The sequence below is a fragment of the Topomyia yanbarensis genome, chromosome 3 (assembly GCF_030247195.1).
Source record: "Topomyia yanbarensis strain Yona2022 chromosome 3, ASM3024719v1, whole genome shotgun sequence".
Lineage (NCBI taxonomy): Eukaryota > Metazoa > Arthropoda > Insecta > Diptera > Culicidae > Topomyia > Topomyia yanbarensis.
The window spans coordinates 217125402-217147000 of record NC_080672.1 but is presented as its reverse complement, the minus strand read 5'-3'; the positions used below and the strand labels follow the sequence as shown (position 1 = coordinate 217147000).

Sequence of the window (21599 nt, the reverse complement as noted above, 5' to 3'; positions counted from 1 at the left end):
TTGCCAGAAATATGACCAAAAACATGTAATCTATTATTAACGCCAAAACGGCTTATTTTAGGTCAATAGTATCTTCGGAGAATTTAATGGAGGCAATATGCCCTTTCTTTTGGTATTGTGCTTTTGCTGATTAATCCCCCTATGAGTGAGATATTTTCACAAATTTTCTTGGAAGTGATTATATCGAAATGATGCCTTCAGCAAATTTGTAGCTCTTACTTTTGCGAATAACTTTACAAGAGAAGGTTTTGGGGTTTAACACCATACAACCCCCCTTCCACCCGACCACACCCACAAAAAAAATTGGATTAAAGTTGAAAATTTATTGACGCAGACTGATTTAATTCAATATTACAATAACAATTATCTGATCCGTAGATTGATAACCTGTTGTTGTAAACATCATGAGGACTTTTGATAAATTGTCGGAATGGAGTCCTGATATGTAACTAATCTATTGGTCTTGATTTCACAGTTGTCTAATAGCATCAATATCAAATTCCTGCCTGAAAACATTCCAATAGAAAATTCCAGATTCAATCATTATAATCAGATTTCTTTTCAAATTGAGCTCGCTTTTGTAGAGATGTACTGTAATAAGGGTCTTTATTTAATAGGAAGCGAAGTTAAAATTGATTTAATGTCTATGAAATATAGAACTGCTCACCAAAAAAATGCATAACTTTCAATATTTGCTAAAAATGTTTTTGCCTTTCTCATTCACTCTAGAATTCGTCAATCTAATCCCGACCCGGAGGGCCGAGTGAGTTCGTCGAGATAGGAAAATGTCTGTGTATATGTGGAAAAAATGTGACCTCTGTTTCTCAGAGATGGCTGGACCGATTTGCACAAAGTTAGTCTCAAATGAAAGGTACAACCTTCCCATCGGCTGCTATTGCATTTTTTATTGATTGGACTTCCGGTTCCGGGGTTACGAATTGAAGAGTGCAATCACACAGCAAATTCCCATATAAACTGAAATGAAAAATTTTCAAAATCAAATGTGTATTTTTGATGCCAAATGACTTTAAAATGCATGAAACATTGAGATGTTTGAATGGACTTTTTTGGACTTTGGTACATTTTTGCCTTTCTCATATAGAAAGGTTATGCAATCACTCCAAGAATCGTCAATCATACCGGCCCGGAGGGAGTATGCAGTGAGGGGTTGCTACTTTAAAATTAAAACTAGTTTAAAATTTCTTAACAAGTTAAAAATTTTCGGCAGGACCTGGACCTCCCGGATCTTTCTCCATGATCCGCCGCTGGTTTCAAGCGATGTTTCAATATCACATAGTATCTCAAGATCGTGGCTGTCGATCCGTTGTATGTATGTGCAAATCATACTGAAATCTAATATTCATTTCCACCATTGTATTGAACATAACCAGCCATGGAATCGTAGCCTGAACAAATGAGAAAAGCACAATTGCGCCACTAGGTGGATTAAAACAGGTTTTTATTTTGGGAATGCGTCGAGTTGAGACGAAAACGTAATATGATTAATAACGAGGATAACACTTTCCGAATGTAGAGAGAAATTTATGAAAAATGACGATTTCCATTCGACTCTAGCAGGTTCTGATCGATTTTGATGAGCATTTGATTTTTGTTGTATGACCAATTATATGTATAGGTCAAATGTTTGAAAACAGTAATTTAAGGTCAAGATAGCATCATTTTGAAACCGCCAATTTCGGAGGTTTAGTATCTTCAATGAGTTTTACAAACGTTAAACAGCGCATCATTTGATAAAATAATTTTGACGGTATATCGTCCAAGAAGTATTTATGGTGAATTTTCTCAGTTTAATATTCATGACTACAATAAAGAATCAACAAATTCGCTAAAGATACGAACTCTGTTACTATTTTCTGAAAAATTAATTCTGCATAATTTTAAAACTTCAAAAATTACGGTGCCGTTTGGACAGTAAGATCGATTTTCACTAAACCGAATTTCTGGCTACGCCGCTGACTTTAAGTAAGTAGAAACAAAGTCGTTCTACAATCGTTCACAAGAAACTTCTTCGAATGCTGAATATTATAATACATTGAAACCCCGATTTTATCAGCCAAATATGAACATATGTTTGATGGGCTCTAGCAGACGAACAAGACTGAATTCGAGTAAATCCTTTCTTGAGCATGTTTTCTTTATAATGAAGATGGAAATATGCAAAAATAAAAAGTAGATCATAATCAGAAATAGTTATCAGACTACATCAAGGGATGGGAAGAATATTGTAACAGCTTCAGTTTATTATAAAGAAAAAAAAATTGCCCGATTTAGTCAATGTCCCCATTTTGTCAGCCTAAAATACACCATGATAAAAATGGGTCTTTATTGTATGTATTATTCACTGTGTTTCACAATAATAGATACATTTCATTTTTGGGGATTTTTATTGCATCGAACTACAACAATTTTTAGGTAGCTTTCAAGGGGTTATTTTATAGATTTCTTCCAAAATTTAGCGAACCTATTCCAATTCGTATACCAATTAATTGGTATACTTAAGGGTTTATATGTTGCAGATAGAGAAAATACTGAAATTTTCAGCTTTTTCCTACACAATATTACGAAAGCTTATTAAACAATTTTTCCTAATAAGTTTGTGAAAATTATAAACTGTTTGAAATTTTTTTAATAGTTTAATTTTTTTATTTAACCGTGATTTTTTAATAAATCGTGACAATCGCTTCACAACTTAGTCTATTTTTCATGGCTTGCGGTGAGCATGATCTCTCGAATTGCTGAACTGAAAATTATGGAATAGAAATTAATTTTTAGTATTCTTTACAGATTTATATCGCCGCGCAGATAGCTCTAAATTAGACCCACTGGTCGATCTAGCGATAGCGATTTCGCTAGATTTTCAGAGCACTGTGCACTCAGTGCATTAACACAAGTGACGGAAGGTTATCGAAAAGTTTCATGAAAATGAAAATTCCAGTAATGATGATGATTTTCCCAAACGGTTCGTTTTCGAGAAGTTTTTATTTATTCTTTGGCATTAGGATTAGCGATAGTAATTCAAATCAAGGATACTACAGGTAAGTCACCTTTAGAAAAAGTCGACGTCGAAGTAAAATTTGGAACTATGCACGCATGCACTTCAGAGATAGCGTGATATCAGGAGCTGCGATTTCATTTCAACTCTTTTTTGTGAAAAGGGCGATACTTACAAATGTAAACATAAGGCTTTTTTCATACATGCGAATGAGGGCTTTGAAACGCAACAAATTATCCTAAAAATTCGGATTCTACGATATTGCTTTCTTAAAATACAAACTGTATTTTTGGCGAAACTGTATTTTTGTTTGTTTATTTAAAGTTTCGCCCTCCACGCTCCATGCAAACAAACAGGGCGATACTTTTTTTGCTAGCAGTTTAGAGGCGAAACTGTTTTTTCGTATTTTTTTTAGGATTATCAAGCTGATACCAGCTGTAAATAGTAACAATGATCGCTATTGAAAAAACCCGGACGAAATCGGTGATGTAAAACGGTAATGATTGTAAAAAAACGTAAGGGCGATATTTCAATGCTGATAGGTGGGACCGAAAAAGTAAACAATCGCCAAAGGGGCGATACTATCATTTTGTCAATTTCAATAGCAAAAACAAATTTTAATTTAATAATTTCAAATACTTTATGAAGTTTTGGGTTTCGATCACAGAATCATGCAATCTAGGATGCAAAAAACACAATGGTTCTTAAATAGGAAATAAAACCAAGTCTGGAAATATTCACTGTTGATTTTCTTTGAATGGTATCACTGCTAGTATCGCCCTTTTCAAGAAAAAGCGTTGATTCCTTAGTTCTCAGTCGCGTTGGAAATTTGAGTAAAGTATAAACTTCAAATCGATTAAAAAAAAAATTCGATTTTTTTTTGCTCAGTACAATATATAACCCCTTTAGGAAAATACAGTTTTCCCAACACAATTTAGATATTTTATTAACAGAGCATTAACAATAATTCGTTGGTATGTCTATTTTATTGGCCATTTTTTTGCTTTCCCATTGATTTGGTTTGAGATTTCTAGCAATGATGTTGTCCTATGCTGATTTGAGCGATTCTCTGAGTCCTGCCACTATCCCATGTAGTATGTGTTATCAAAAACATCGCGAAGCATCAAGTTCTAAATGTTCTCAAACGATATAATATCCGAAGAGAGTGATAAGAGTTATAAGAAATGTCTCATCACACTGTTAGGTGGATTAAAAGCGTTTTTTTATTGCGCTTAACATTCCTATTAATCTTTATAGTTTTATCGTGGTTTTCTAAGCATTTTTTAGCTATGTATCTGGGGTCGACTTTCTTCCTAGTGCCCTTTTATTATGAATGTCGCTGTTTACGTTGATATTTGGTGGTTCTTCCTTTTTGTGGTTGTATTTTTTCATATCGTTTTGTGCTTTTTCCAAATTGAGGATTATTTTATCGAACAATTTTTGGGCTGCTTCCGAAATTTGTGCCGGGATCGTAATGTTTCTCTAATTGAACACTACTTCGTTGGAAGTTAACGAGGTAGCTGAATGTACTGTTTCGTTATACAATGCGTTTACAACGAACATGATTTCTAGGGAGGATAGTTCAGGGTATTTTTGTTTATTGGTATTAAACATTTCTATTATAGTACTGTGGGTCTTTTATATTTGCCCGTTCGATTCGGATGAAGATGTGAATTCAATATTAATTCCTAAGTTTGCCAGGAAACCTTTAAGCTGAATGCTGGTAAAATATGCCTCATGGTCGCACACAATAGTTTTTGGTAATCCAAAATTTCTGAAATAGGAAGTCAAGGCGTTTTGAATGTCCGCCGTGTGTGAGTATTTCGATTAATTGTAAGTGCTTGGAAAATGCACATATGAATGTTAGGTAGTAACTTTTGTCCATACCAAAGATGTCCATGTGAACTCTCTGGAAGGGAGATTTTTCGATTGGTCTTGTTGAAATTTTAATGTTGTATGGTTTTCGCTCATACTTGTGTTGCGCGCATATGAGGCAAGAATTGTTGAAGGTTCTTATTTTCTTTATCATGTTGGGGAAGTAGTATGATCTCTTTATTTGTTTTTCTATTTCTTGAATTCCGCGATGGGCCCTTTCGTGCTCTTTTTTCACAATTGCGTCTTGTCTTTGCTCCGACAGGACGTCTTTCACCATGTTTTGTGTGAGTACGAAGTGTGAGGGTGAACCTGGAAGGTTTTCTCAGTATACTTCTTGTATGAGTTGTAGAGTGTCTTCGGGGGCGAGGATAGCGGTTTGCTTTCCATTATGATATTGTTTGATGGTGTTTGTTATCAAATCTTTGTTGAGATTGTCACTACAAATAATGGTTCGGGTATGGTGAGGAAATATTGTCTCATGTTGTGTTGATTCTGGCGTGTTTAAAAATTATTTGATTTCTGTAGATGTTAATTGGTCGTTCCGTAAAGTGTAGGAAGAAGTCTGAAGAGATGTCTGCAGAGTGGACTGTGCTATCATCGGTATCTATCATATTGATTTCTACTTTTCTACTCAAGGCGTCAGCGACGACGTCTTGTATTCTGTTGTGTAGTCATAGTTTTCCAGCTCAAGCCTCCATTTCAGTATTTTGGTGTTTTTGTTCGAGGTTTTTATAAATGTTAGTGGTTTGTCTTGTATTCTATGGTGTAGTCATAGTTTTCCAGCTCAAGCCTCCATTTCAGTATTTTGGTGTTTTTGTTCGAGGTTTTTATAAATGTTAGTGGTTTGTGGTCTGTCACTAGTGTGAACTTATGGCCGTACAGGTAAGGTTTAAATTTTTCGGTAGCCCAGATTATGGCAAGGGCTTCTTTTTCAATAGTCGGGTAGTTAACTTCATGTTTATTTAGTGTTCTTGAAGCAAATGCTATCGGGTGGTCTTTGTTATCGCGTATTTGCGACAATACGGCGCCTATTGCGTAATTAGAGGCGTCTGCTGTCAAAATAAAGGGTTTCTCGAAGTCGGAGTAAATTAATATGGGATCTGATGTTAATATCTTTTTGCATTTGGCGAAGGCTTCAAGGGTCTTTTGTGTTGAGTATCATTCCTTTTTTAGGTATTTTGTCATTGGTCTTGCTATTTTTGAAAAATCCATGTTACATTTCCTGTAGTAACTAAGCAGTTCTATAAATTGTTTTATCTGTTTTTCGTTCTGTGGCAGAGTCCAGTTGAGAATTTCTTTGATTTTATCTGCGTTTGGCTTAAGGCAGTACCGGAGTGAAAAAAATCGGATGGCGACCTTGTGCTGGTTAAACTCATTTTTCACAAAAACTAAAGCAAATTTCTTCTCCAGAATGACTCATTCCCCAAGTTATTGCGCAATTTTTGAGATCTTTTCCGCATAGATTGGTTCAGTATAAGTCCCGGCGTGTTGTCGCGAAATTTATACATCAATAGTCAAAATCCAAAATTCTGATTTTGTATGGCAAAACAAGACAGTGCTGTGTTCCGATCGCCCTAGCTAGTAAACGGCAGCTCAGATCCACACCAAAATGCTTCATTCCCTAATTGAAACATTGGGGAATCCGATAGAGTGAATATCACATCGATATATTGTTCCGAATTCAAGATTTGTCGTCGCAAAATTTTGTAATCAAAAGTAAAAATCTCTGCGGACTTCGGCAACCATTATTTCAACAGATTTTGTTGCGAGCACCATGCGTGAATTGCTATAAATTGGTCAAAGAAGTAATCAACCAGAGCAAGTCATGCTTTTTATCGCTTATTTTAGTCATAACAATGTACGTGTATTTTTGATTGTATGCAACTAGTAGAAGGCGGGATATGGCATCCATCATTGACTTGAGAAACATTGATAAAATAAAGAAACAGAAAACATTTTGGTTTGGCCAATTGTACAAAATTAATTTTGGTGTGCATATTATGTCAGATTCCATGCGTGCTACATTGCAGAGTTACATTGCGCATTTGTTTGTGTCGCATTGTTATGTAGTTGCTATCCATATGACTAACTTTAGGAGTAATTTCTCGGCATGAATGATAAATAAGAAGTCATTTAGGATTTTATCTGCGTTTACATAGAATAGGTTTATGAGTAAGCAAGATTGTTATTGTACTTTATGTTGTACATATCAGTAAATATTAAATGATAGCTGTCATTGCTAAAGACATTCATTCAAGAACTATTTCAAAAATTCGAAAGTGATTATGATGAATTCGTTATGCTAATACTGCAGTGCGGTGAAAAAAGTAAAAATAAAAAGCAGGAACAAAACAAAACTATTTATAATATAATATATCTATTATCACTAGCACATACATTGTATTAGATTTTGGCCACTTCCGTCAAGCATTTTGAAATGATCTGAAGTAGCTAGGGAATAATTAGCTGAAGCAGCTAATGTTTAATATGTTTTAGAGATTTCCAAGAAGTAGAAATGGGAACCGACTGCAATTTTGTTGACTAATTTTAGAAATTTGTTAAATTTATTGATGTAGTGTATTGATGACGCATTGCTTCGTAAATTTTTGATAAGGGAAGTTATGAATCGATCTGACAGACATCAGCCCAATCGGCTCTATCGATTACATACCCGCATGCCCCTACTGACTATTACATTGACTTACGGCAAGAACATCAATCACGGTGTTCCTAAAACTGTTATTAACAAAAAAATGACCATAAATTTGTCATACGGCATTCGAAAGATACAGTATCCAAGCATCTTCTCAGTGAATTTCAAAATGACCCATCGAGGGATTCGAGCGAAATTGCAATTTGAAGTTTTATGACACGTTTCATAAGGCTACCAGCAAACACCCACGGGTTTGGTCCTATCTCTACAAACAAATTTTTTTTTGTCTACTTATTTAGTACATGGCATTCGAAAGATATAGTAATCAAGTATATCTCCTGCAAGTTTGAAAATATTTCATTGACGGAATCGAAATTTATAACGGTTTGGATGTGGTATGCGGTCATAGATGGGTTTTCTACCAGACTTCAAGCGTGAATCCATGTTTGTCCATTGACTATTTAGATCGTTTATACGTGTCGCGGTTTTTAAAGGAAAACCTGACCATTTAATTACATAAATATAATGTACAAAAGGTGTTATTTTTATGGTACACTGAAAAAATATGAAAATAGGGTTGTCTACCAAACGTTAAATATAATGTGTAAATTAAAAAAATGGATAAAACTCGGAATGTTTACTTCAAAAGGCCACATTTCAATGGTTTGTTGACCGATTCTAATTATTTTTTCATTATTGAACAAGTAGACGTTTCATCGTTAATTTTCATTAAGAATAATATAAAATAGAATTGCCTACTTCAAAAAATAGACAACATAATTATCCTCAATTATATGTATTATCACTATTTAGTGAATATCTTTGTATTCAAAACGATGACCTATCCATTAGTTGAATGCAACGAACGTAAACTACAAATGATGGAAAAATAAAACCATAAATTCAAAAAATATGAAGGTATTTGCTGATTCAGATCAATTTATGTTATGATACGGTTTTTGTTGGAAATTTTGTACAATCGTGATTCGCTGGTTGGGTTGACGGATGTTAAAACTGGTCAAAGGGGATGTTATTAGTACAAGTTCATCTGCTCATATCTCTAACTATTGTCAGTTTTATTGTCGAATTGAACTTATCATGAGAATTTGACATTCAGATGTTTATACAGCAATTGCAATCAACTAGTATATAAAAATGGATAGGCAGCTAAAATATTTACTAAATAATGATAATACATATAGTTGAGATCAACCATATCGCCTATAGATGACTCTGTTTTATATTCTTCTTAATGTAAATTAACAATGAAACATTTACCTGTTCAATAATGAAAAAAAAAAATTAGAATCGGTCAACAAACCATTGAGATATGGCCTTTTGAAGTAAACATTCCAACTTTCATTCATTTTATTTAGTTTTCACATTATATTTAACGTTTGGTAGACAACCCTATTTTCATATTTTTTCAGTGCACCATATAAATAACACCTTTTGTACATTATATTTATGCAATTAAATGGTAAGGTTTTCCTTTAAAAACCGCGACACGTATAAACGATCTAAATAGTCAATGGACAAACATGGATTCACGCTTGAAGTCTGGTAGAAAACCCATCTATGACCATACCACATCCAAACCGTTATAAATTCCGATTCCGTCAATGAAATATTTTCAAACTTGCAGGAGATATACTTGATTACTATATCTTTCGAATGCCATGTACTAAATAAGTAAACAAAAAAAATTGGTTTGTAGAGATAGGACCAAACACGTGGGTGTTTGCTGGTAGCCTTATGAAACGTGTCATAAAACTTCAAATTGCAATTTCTCTCGAATCCCTCGATGGATCATTTTGAAATTCACTGAGAAGATGCTTGGATACTGTATCTTTCGAATGCCGTATGACAAATTTATGGTCATTTTTTTTTGTTAATAACGGTTTTAGGAACACCGTGTCAAGAAAAGCCGGAGGGCTATGCGTTCATCATGCTTACGTATTCCAAAGCGGCATGGCAGTAGTAGGTTGGTCGGCCGAAGTACGAATGTTGGTCCTCCGTAATGGTTTTATTTTTTCATTGCAAATCAGACTATTTTTCATCTCTGGTTTCATATAGAAATAAGATGATTGTATCCTATTGCTCATGGCCTTTTATTCACCCTACCTATTTGATGACATTTATTAGAGCAGTTCGGTTCCACGTGGAACAAATTTTTGAATCAAACACGATTAAATATCTTACATTTTTACGCCAGTTTTATTATGGCGCTTTCGTTTTCACCTGACGATACATAGACATAGATGCAAAAAAGAGATAGACAGATTACACGCTGGTTTGATTCAGTGTAAGATCGACTACACCGGTGCAGTGCACTGTCAATAACGAAACTGCCGTTAGATTTATGATATGTATACATTTCACCAAAAATATGCTATAAATCATGCCCTCCGTTCGTAACGCTAGCTAATTTTAGATTGCTACTTGTTGCTGTTATTTCAAAACGACAGTTATATTTCTTACACTTTTTGAAAACATTAGTCCTTAGTATAACTTATACTAGTCAAAAAGTCTGGGTTTTTTCCGAACAATGCTCGAATGCACTGCGCATTTCCAGGTTTTGTGTCACCACTCCCTGCATTCCTGCTTGCACACGCGACCTCCTGGAGACAGTGAGTTCAGGAATGAATGGTAAGAAGCTTCAACACTCCAACGCTTACATCAAACTCAGTCGAGCACGGAACCAGTGGAGCACCATGGCACACTCTACAGTATCTTTGCCTTTACCCTTTCAAACGGGGCTTTGACGTATTTTTTTCTTGTTTATTTGACACGGCTCAATGCATTAGCACAACTGAGCTGTGGGTCTTTTATGATTTTTACAATATGTAAAAAATAAAAATTGATTTTCACTAAGGCTATCCATCGAGTCTTGTTCACGCAGCTTGCTGCTGCGTGTTGAGATCCTCTTTCTAGGCGGTGAAACAGCTACATTGCCTATCATAACTAGAGTCATTCAATTCGCTCTCTCGCGTTTTCGTTCATGTCCATGTCGTCATCGGTACTACATTCAAGTTGCTCACGGTCGGTTTTTCTTATTTGTTATTTGTGCTTACGGGTCGCTGTTGTAGATCGGTCTCAATCGGCATCTGATTCATTTTTGGTGGTGTTGGTTGTGGGTTTAGAAGCATCTGGTATAATCGTCGTAATTTCACTGTTCATAATGGTAGTTGGTTTAGTGGTCCTGGACCATATCGTTGAGTTAGGCCGATGACATGCTTACGCGATTTGCGAAGCGGTAGCGGTAAGCGAAGCGAATGCGTTCGACCTATCTCTTTGGTGTGTGCATGTAGAACGCATAATACTGTCATAGTAAAAGCGGGACGAACGCGGCAAAACAATATGTAAAGTGCTCAGACGCGTCCGCAAACGCTTCGCTTTCCGCTTCAGCTTGTCATCGGCCTTAGTGTTTGTTAATGCGCGGTCCGCAGTCGTTGGTTTACTAACCGGTTGTGGTTTAGCATACGACGACTGTGTACTGGTCTTGGTCGTAGCATATGGACTTTCTTTAGCAGCCTCCAAGCAAGGTTTTTCGTGGTGTAGCAGTTGATCACATAATTGGTACGTAGGAATCAGCCCTGGGTACGTGACCAATGTTCGTTGATTAAATGTAACACCTTGTCAGATATGTAATGTAACACCTTGTAAATGGTCAGATATGAGGGTATAGGTTTTGTCGGCCGCATTCTCACCACAAGCACTCCGTTGCGGAGACCTGGGAAGAAGTTCCTCCATGTGTCTTCCGAAATGGTTTCCAAGTCACTGTATTTTGGCATGTGTTGTTTGATAACAGCAGGATTAGTATGCGGAGCCAAGTCATGCATTTTAACTTCAATATTGTCAAGTCTACGTATGTTGGGATACTGTATAAAATGTCATTACATTCGACAACGTGCTTCAAGTTGTTCTGCGTAGCGAATGATTCTGCTTGTTTTATGTTGTGGAACGTAATCAGTACCTCATGGCGTAGATGATGGAATTGCACAGCATTGACTTCTGCTATGTTGAGCTTCATGTTCACCTTCAACAATTGCTCCACGTCACGGGTCGCTGGTATTATCAGACATTTCGAAAAGTCAACAGCAACATAGTTCGACCGAACCGGGCTATAAACTGGCTTGGCATTATCACTCATTGTTTGTTCACGTTTCACACACTAGGTAGTAGATATCGAATTTTGTTTTTGCAACTAGACAATGCAGTGCAATAAAAAAAAAATTTGATTGCCTGTCCTGCTATAGAGGAATTCCACGAAGATCCGTCCGAAAATCTCTAAAATCGTGACCGGCCATCTTAGATTCCGATAAAACTTTACAGGTTTAACCGGCATGGAAGACTAACCATTTTTCAAAGTTAATAAGATTATTTTGACTAATGCGCAAATTTTTAAAAGGGCGTTTCTACGTGCAATAATTTCAAATTTATTTTGCTCGATTACACTATTTTATGCAGTAAAACTATCTGATAACGAGTTACAAAGAATGAAAATATACGCTGAAAAAAATTTTGTGTCAGTTTTCACAAAAACGAAAATTCATGATAAAATTTCAAATTGCAAAAAAACCATTTTTTCTAACTTTTTATATTTTGTCAACAAAAACCTAAAGAGAAAGGAAACATTTTGAATGTGATTTCATGATGGAGAAATTATCACCAAAAAGTTTGTCTAACAATAACTTTATATATGTTTTTAAATTTCATTCTAATTGACATACAAAACTGTAATTTTATTACAGAATATAATTCTAAATATCATTTTATATTAAAATGCATTTAACAAATATCTTGCAAAATGCGATAGTTTTCGAGATATTTGCAATATTGCTCCAACAAGAACAATTAATTCATGTAATTAAGTCCTTTTTAAAAGTTATTCGCGTTACCCCGTCATAAATTGTCAAAAGTCTAATGTTTATCGTTTTACAGGCATAAAAGAAGCTTTTTCAATGTATTTGGATCATGGAGAAACTTCCTAACAGCAACTTTCGACAAATTTTCATAATTCATACTATTTGCAGTCAAAAGTAGAATTTTATTTTTGAATATGATTCCAAACGCCATTTTAAATCGAAATTTTTATAACAAAAATTTTCTGAAGTGTAGTAATTCTCGAGGTATTTTAAATTTTGTTTTAACAACCCAATTATTTTGTTTTATTACGACCTTTTCAGAAGTTATTCGCGTTTCTCCATCCACAGAAATTAGTTTTTCGTAATGCCCATAACATTTCTTGTAACTTTCCCATTGACATCAAGGTGATATTGTAAACCATTTGAAAGCTATATGAAAATAACCACAATATAATTCAACTACAGTAGGTTTCCGTTTTTGGCAACAATTTTATTTTTTTCAGTTGCCAAAACCAGAACCGTGCCGAAAATGGAACCTCATGTTTAAAGTTTGGATTTTCAATTTACGACTTCAAAAATGTTTCAAGGATTTTTAATCATATGTGAAATGAAATGAGATGAAAGAAAAAATAAGCAAATTCAATTTTATTCATTATTTTATCAAATTCGGACGTCGTACAGTGGGGCAAGCTTTCGACGCTCAAAACCTCTACCGCCCTGGGTATATATCCTGGAGGATTAGTGTCTTTAGCAAAGCATCTTAGATGGAAATGATCATTATTTTGACAACTTTGGTTTTAATCTAGATAAGTAGAAACTGATCTAGATCAGTTTTATCTTTTGGTAGAGGTGTTCTATCAAAAAACTTTCTTCGACAAAGTTGTTTGTTTAGATATTTCTAACACATGTACTGAAGACATTTATACTTTATAACCTATGTAGATGGCGCTACATGACATTTAAAAAATACTCGAGAAAATGAATTTTAACATTTGTTTATGAAAAATAAATCAAGAAATAAATGTTTATTCCTAAATCTTCGAAAATATACAATAATAAAAATGCTTAAAAGAGTGATAAATGTTATCATGACATTTTAAGGTTGTGTTCATCAAAAATATTAAAAAAATGTGCCACAAAATTTGTAATAACCCACGAAGCGGCAGATGGCGGCAGCAGGAATTTTCATGATGGAGAAATTATCACCAAAAAAGTTTGTCTAACAATAACTTTATATATGTTTTTAAATTTCATTCTAATTGACATACAAAACTGTAATTTTATTACAGAATATAATTCTAAATATCATTTTATATTAAAATGCATTTAACAAATATCTTGCAAAATGCGATAGTTTTCGAGATATTTGCAATATTGCTTCAACAAGAACAATTAATTCATGTAATTAAGTCCTTTTTAAAAGTTATTCGCGTTACCCCGTCATAAATTGTCAAAAGTCTAATGTTTATCGTTTTACAGGCATAAAAGAAGCTTTTTCAATGTATTTGGATCATGGAGAAACTTCCTAACAGCAACTTTTGACAAATTTTCATAATTCATACTATTTGCAGTCAAAAGTAGAATTTTATTTTTGAATATGATTCCAAACGCCATTTTAAATCGAAATTTTTATAACAAAAATTTTCTGAAATGTAGTAATTCTCGAGGTATTTTAAATTTTGTTTTAACAACCCAATTATTTTGTTTTATTACGACCTTTTCAGAAGTTATTCGCGTTTCTCCATCCACAGAAATTAGTTTTTCGTAATGCCCATAACATTTCTTGTAACTTTCCTATTGACATCAAGGTGATATTGTAAACCATTTGAAAGCTACATGAAAATAACCACAATATAATTCAACTACAGTAGGTTTCCGTTTTTGGCAACAATTTTATTTTTTTCAGTTACCAAAACCAGAACCGTGCCGAAAATGGAACCTCATGTTTAAAGTTTGGATTTTCAATTTACGACTTCAAAAATGTTTAAAGGATTTTTAATCATATGTGAAATGAAATGAGATGAAAGAAAAAATAAGCAAATTCAATTTTATTCATTATTTTATCAAATTCAGACGTCGTACAGTGGGGCAAGCTTTCGACGCTCAAAACCTCTACCGCCCTGGGTATATATCCTGGAGGATTAGTGTCTTTAGCAAAGCATCTTAGATGGAAATGATCATTATTTTGACAACTTTGGTTTTAATCTAGATAAGTAGAAACTGATCTAGATCAGTTTTATCTTTTGGTAGAGGTGCTCTATCAAAAAACTTTCTTCGACAAAGTTGTTTGTTTAGATATTTCTAATACATGTACTGAAGACATTTATACTTTATAACCTATGTAGATGGCGCTACATGACATTTAAAAAATACTCGAGAAACTGAATTTTAACATTTGTTTATGAAAAATAAATCAAGAAATAAATGTTTATTCCTAAATCTTCGAAAATATACAATAATAAAAATGCTTAAAAGAGTGATAAATGTTATCATGACATTTTAAGGTTGTTTTCATCAAAAATATTAAAAAAAATGTGCCACAAAATTTGTAATAACCCACGAAGCGGCAGATGGCGGCAGCAGGAATTTTCTTTGTGACTAGTAAAAACCTTTAACTTTATAACCACGAAGAGAAAAAAGTGGGGCAAGGTGGGCCTTTTGCAGACAAATGAAATGAGGTAAAAAATATAATTCAAGTTAAATAGTTCCTACTTCGCTAGAGAATTTTTGAGTAAACTAAAATGTATGCCAATATTATCTTGTTTTCGAATTCAAATATAATATTTCGAACTGAGAATAAATTTATCAAGTAATTTATAAACTAATCTTATTTATCACCATTCATAAAAAACACGAAGTGAGAATTGAGTCAATCCAAAAACAGTTTCTATTATATGCACTACGCAAGTTAAAATGGACAGTATTCCCTCTTCCATCTTATGAAGCACGTTGTATGTTGATAGATATTCAAACATTGAAAGAACGTCGGGACTATGCTATGATCTCGTTTCTAAACGATATCGTCATGCAGCGTATTGACTCATCTTACATATTGTCAAAATTAAATTTATATGCTCCTACTCGTCAATTACGCAATAGAAATTTGTTCGCGATAGGTCATCACCGTACAGACTATGCTAAATTCGGACCACTAAACCAGATGATGGCTGTGTATAACGAGCATTGTGAACGTATTGACCTTACCATGCCCCGAACAAGTTTAAAACAGTTTTTCAACTCTTTACGGCATCATAGTACATAGAAATAGTTTACAGGATAGTACATAAGCAATTAATATTTGTATAATGTAGTCTACACTTGATTGACGAAATAAATAAATAAATAAATATTTAAATCACTCTTTTTAAAAAATAATAAATTTATTGCTTCTCCATAATTTACCCATCGTTGATCTTTCAAAATAGATTGAAAATCGAACAGCAATGCTTGAAGAAATTTAGGTTTGAATAAAAACATTTTTGTTGAAAAAATCACTTGCAACTTGTCCATATTATAGGGAAAAGTCGTCGGTTGCCGGCACTGGTCGGTTGTCGGCACCCCTATGTAGCTTTTGACAGAAACCAGATATGGACATTCTGATAAATATTATTTGTGTTATATATTAGCGCGATCTTTTTGTGCCGATTGCTGAAGCAGACTCGAATGTTCTGTTCTACAACCAATATATTTTTTGAACAAGTGAAACTCTACTCAAAAGATTTTTTTGATGATTTGCTTAGTGTTACAGAACGAAGTAAATCGATCGAAAAAGTATGGCATTGAATATTTACGATGTGAATTTCTTCTAATTTGTAATTCAACGTTGAATGGCGCCGAAATGTTCGCCACAAGTTTTCAAAAAGGTTGCTAAAATCGGTTGTCGGCACCCAAACATGGTCGGTTGTCGGTATCCAATTTTTTGTGGCAAATGCTCTCAATAACCTAATCAATATGGGTATTTTGGAACGGGCTTTACGAATAGATACCAGAGATCGATCTTTGGCACCATTATGAAAACCAGCGTTTTACATTTACATGAAGAAAGCCCATCTGGTCGTGTTTTCACCGCTAGGTAGCACCGTATATACCAGATTGTCACGACCAGATAATTTGGTAGGTGGGCTCGGGGTTACCCTGTAGTCCCCCTCCCGTTTTGACTGACTTCTATCTGATCTGTCTGAAGCTTTGGTAAAAAACTGGAGTGCTTGAAACTAACTCAATGGCAGTGAATGCGTAATATTCGCACTAGTTTTTCACATACACATATTGTGGTTCTGATGAAGAATGATGTTCATAATGCCTTTGATGGGTATTGAACTGAATAAGTTTCCTTTTCTCTTTGAATCGTGATGATCATCATTCACATTTTTCCATTTTTAGTAAATTTTTTTAGGGTGCCGACAACCGACCACATTTTTCAAAATGGTAAACAGTTATCATTTTACTAAATTGTTGATAACTTTTTTTAAGTTGACAAATGAAATTAAATTCTTCGATAAGTTATTAGCTAATGCCTCTAGCTTTCTATTGGTATGCTTATTCCCATATATTGTTTAATTGGAGTAATGTTGTAAGCCAAAAACAAAAGTGTTCCGACAACCGAACACATTCCCCTACATAAATAATGCATCTCTACACTTATTGTAATGATTAAATAAAACACGTATGGTGTAAAATATAGGTAACCCTTAAATACATAACACTGTTTTAAAACAACATTGCGAAAAACATCTCAAAATTATCACAGTAATGTATTGAAGCCATGAGACAATTTTCACAATATTAAAAAAAAAAGATTTGCGCCTTTGAGGGTTAATATGACTCCCATGTTTGGAAATGAAGTCAAATGTGATATAAATTGACACAAGAAAATATCTTTTGCACATTTCTAAAAGACTTGTTATGACCAACAAAAATGTCGCCAAAAACGGAACCCATTTGTTGCCAAAATCGGAGTGTGCCAAAAAGGGAGCATGCCAAAAACGGAATTTTACTGTATATAGTTTAATCATCAGATCCTATGGTTGAATAATACTTTGATTGTTTTTATATAGCTTTCAAATGGTTTACAATATAGCTTTCAAATGGTTTACAATTTCGAACGGAAAACTAGGACTAGGCAGGCCCATATGGACATGATCGAAAGGAAATGTGAAAAATTCTTTGCCTTCTGCTAAGTAGGAGTTGGGCGTTGCACCCAAGTCTACCGCATGGTCTATGGTAGAACATAACTCATCATCATGTTTTACCGCCGACGCCGGCTTTGCTTTGCTTCACCCATAAAACTCGGCAAGAATGAACCTCTAGTATAACAATCGTTTTAAAATGAATACATCCATATATCTTGACGTTCAAGATTAAAAGTCGGCTAACTACTTTGTAAGAATCGGATATATTTCTTTCCGGTTTTTTTACTGAAGATTTTTTTATGCGACTCTTACAAAGAAATGTCCCAGTGTGATTTTTATGCTTGAAGTTTATATCCGGTTTTTATATTCTAATATATTTGAAACGGGTTTTACGAAGCACGTTATGTCCTAGCGACTTGTATTTTCGGTCGCTCAATATTCAGTACGATTTGCACATACATACAATGGATCGACAGCCACGATCTTGAGATACTATGTGTCCATACTAAAACATCGCTTGAAACCAGCGGCAGATCAAGGAAGAATATTCGGGAGGTCCGGGTCCTGCCGAAAATTTTCAACTTGTTAGGAAATTTTAAACTAGTTTTAATTTTAAAGTTGCAACCCCTCACTGCATACTCCCTCCGGGCCGGTATGATTGACGATTTTTAGAGTGTTTGCATAACCATTCTATATGAGAAAGGCAAAAATGTGCCATAGACAATCTTCGCCAAAAAAATTTTTTTCGATATTACATCAAATTTCAACATTTCATGCATTTTAAAGTCACTTGGCATCAAAAATACAAATTTGAATTTGAAATTTTCCGTTACTCCCCCCTTTGTGAAATTTTTCATTTCAGTTTATGTGGGAATTTGCTGTGTGGCCGCACTCTTCAACCCGTAACTCCGGAACCTGAAATCCAACCAATAAAAAATTTCGAAAGCGGCCGTGGGAAGGTTGTACCTTTCATTTGAGACTAAGTTTATGCAAATCGGTCCAGCCATATCTAAGAAACAGAGGTGACATTTTTTTCCACATACACACATACACACAGACATTTTCCGATTTCGATGAACTGAGTCGAATGGCATATGAAACCTCCGGGTCGGGGTTAGATTGACGATTTCTAGACTGAATGAGAAAGACAAAAACATTTTTAGCAAACTTCGCTTCCTATTAAATAAAGACCCTTATTACGGTACATCTCTACAAAAGTGAGCGCAATATGAAAGGAAATCTGAGGATTATGATTGATTTCAAAACTCTGGAATTTTTTATTGGAATGTTTTCAGGCAGGTATTTGATATTGATGTTGTTAGACAACTGTGATATCAGGACCAATAGATCAGTTACATATCAGTATAACATTCCGACAATTTTTCAAAAGTCCTGATGTTGTTTACAGAAACAGGTTATCAATGTACGGATCAAATATTTCTTATTGTAATATTGCATTAAATCAGTCTGTATCAATAAATTTTTAACTTTAATCCAATAATCTTTTTTTTGAGTGGGAGGGGGGAGGTGTATGGTGTTAAACCCCAAAGCCTTCTCTTGGCTAAGCCGTTGCTTGAAGTTATTTATTTCGCTTTTTATTTTCCGATATATTTCAGATCGATCCGATGGTTCTAAGTTAGAAAAATTGCAGTCAGAAGGTTCGCGCAAATGAACATTTTTACACTGATAAGTAATCAAGTTCCTTCCAGACAACTTGGAATTGTTCGGTGATTATTTCTGGCGGTTGTAGATAGAAGAATGAAATACAAAATTCGTTTTATCGAAATAATGTTTGGCTTATTTAAATGGATTATTACTATATTGAACAATAAATAGTCGACAAAGGGTAATCCACAAACAACAAGCCATAACTGTAAAGTTGTAGTAAAGTTATTCGCAAAAGTAAGAGCTACAAATTTGCTGAAGGCATCATTTCAATACAATCACTTCCAAGAAAATTTATGAAAATATCTCACTCACTCACTAATCAGCAAAAGCACAATAATAAAGAAAGCGCATTTTACCTCCATTAAATTCTCCGAAGATACTGTAGACCTAAAATTAGCCGTTTCGGCGTTAATAATAAATTACATGTTTTTGGTCATATTTCTGGCAATGGGGAATGATAAAAAAAATTTCCGTATTTAATGTTAAATATCTCTTTTGATAATAGTCCGATTTCAACAATCTATAGCTTGTTCGAAAGCTATTCATTAAAGCTGTCTAAAAATGTAAAAAATCGATGTCGTCAATTTTGGCAGATAATTTAAAAAACTACAAAAACTCCATTTTTACACATTCAAACATGCATATCTTGAAAATTAAACATCAGAATCAAAAACAAATTAATATCGTTCTGTCTGGCTGATAGATCTTTCATTTAAAATTGGTTCGGATAAGATCGGTTCAGTCATTGCTGAGAAACACGAATGAGAGTTTGTCTGTTACATACACACACAGACATTGTCCCAAATCGTCGAGCTGAGTCGGTTGGTATATAAGACTCGGCCCTCCGGGCCTCGGAAAAAATCTTGAAAGTTTGAGCGAATTCTATACATTTCTTTTCTAAGAAATGTAAAACCAAGATATGTACCGCAATTAATTCACATTCCCATTTCTTGGTACAACTACTAACGTACACTGGGCAAATAGCTTCCCCTGACAATGGTGAGGTGAAATGGATGCCGAATCGTGATCTTCTTCCGGGTCAAAGACTTCAGCCTTGCTTCAGCCAGTGAAGACTCTTATCGGGTGATCTTCGTGGGTCTGCTCCTCTAACTACCTCCTCTTTATTAAGGGTCGTCTACCTTTTCACCTTTTTGTGCCGCGGGTCATGAACTGTACTGTTTGCAAACATTTGGGACACACAGCCTTCCCTTTTAACAAAAAGGCTTGTTGTGGGAAATGCGATGGGAATCATGTGGATGATTCCTGTAGAAGAAATGTGTCTCTAATGTGGGGGAAATTTATTTGATCTCCCGACATGTTCCACGTACAAACAGCGCGAGATGAATCCCTTCAGTGACGCTCTAAGCGATCTTTTGCAAATATGCTAAAGATAGCTACGCCACCGGTCTCTACAAACATCTATACTTGCAGGAATCAATAGCGACTGGCTCAAATGTTACGTTCCCCATGCTGATCGGAGATTTGTACCTTGCCAAGAATCGTCTTTTCATCATTTTTTTGATGGGAAGGATTGGGGAATTGGTAAGGTTAGGGGTAAGGAAAATAATGACACAAAGCAATAAAAATAGAGCATTCTGCACCCCCGGACCCGATCAGAAACACATAACAGAAATATTTCAAAACTAATCGAACTGACATTAAAGTCTTTCGAAAGTAACTTATTTATGCTACTATGAGTGAGTTTGTTTTATCCACGACCTCATCCAAGTCACTTGGAGATAACGACGGTTTGAGCTCGTTTGGTACGAGTCAGTTTGCCAAATCATGCGTAATACCGTCAGAGCAGAGAGTTACATCTAACACCTCTTCTCTGACAGCTCGTGCAAAGGTTTGGCTGTTTCGTGCATTAATTATGTGCAGATTTGTGCTACTTAAGTATCCCATTAATTCGGTGCCTCTCAAATTGATATCTGAGTTGCCCCAAATTATGTGGTGGGCGATTATGAATGAAAACCCATTTCTGCCACAATATGATACAATCTTTTTGAAATCATCAGTAGGCGATGCACAGTGTTTCCAAATGGGCAAAAACTTGATCGAAATTGTTTTGACCACGAAAAAACGATTTTCCCCCTAAAGCTGAGAAACAAACTATTATTTGGTCATTTATGAAAATAATAAAAAACTGTGTTCAGCAAAGTTATAGGGAATATGATAAGAAACAACTTTGCTGAAGAGACTATGTATCTATGTTTCGATTTTAATACACATTTGTGTAGTTTTCTATGATACACCCCTGACAAATCACTTTTTTCAATATTATTTTCTGGGTGATTTTTTAGAATTTAAAAATGTTCTAAGATTTTGTTTGGCATAAGAAAATACACAATTTTTGTTATGTAAGTTTATTTTTATCTCTTATATCTGTAGAG

At 34.6% G+C, this 21599-nt stretch overlaps 1 protein-coding gene across 3 annotated transcripts in view; it reads left to right on the top strand.

Annotated features, from left to right (window-relative positions):
• The window catches only part of LOC131691036 (JNK-interacting protein 3), a 1253801-nt gene that overhangs the window by 982208 nt on the left and 249994 nt on the right, over nucleotides 1-21599 (top strand). Inside the window, exon 11 of one of the 3 annotated variants that reach the window (XM_058977180.1) lies at nucleotides 730-888. The exons of the other annotated variants lie outside the window; for them this stretch is intronic. Coding sequence (XP_058833163.1) covers nucleotides 730-767 — 38 coding nt within the window. The 3' untranslated portion in view covers nucleotides 768-888. Of the gene's footprint in view, nucleotides 1-729; nucleotides 889-21599 lie in introns of those variants that run through there. 3 annotated transcript variants of the gene reach the window in all.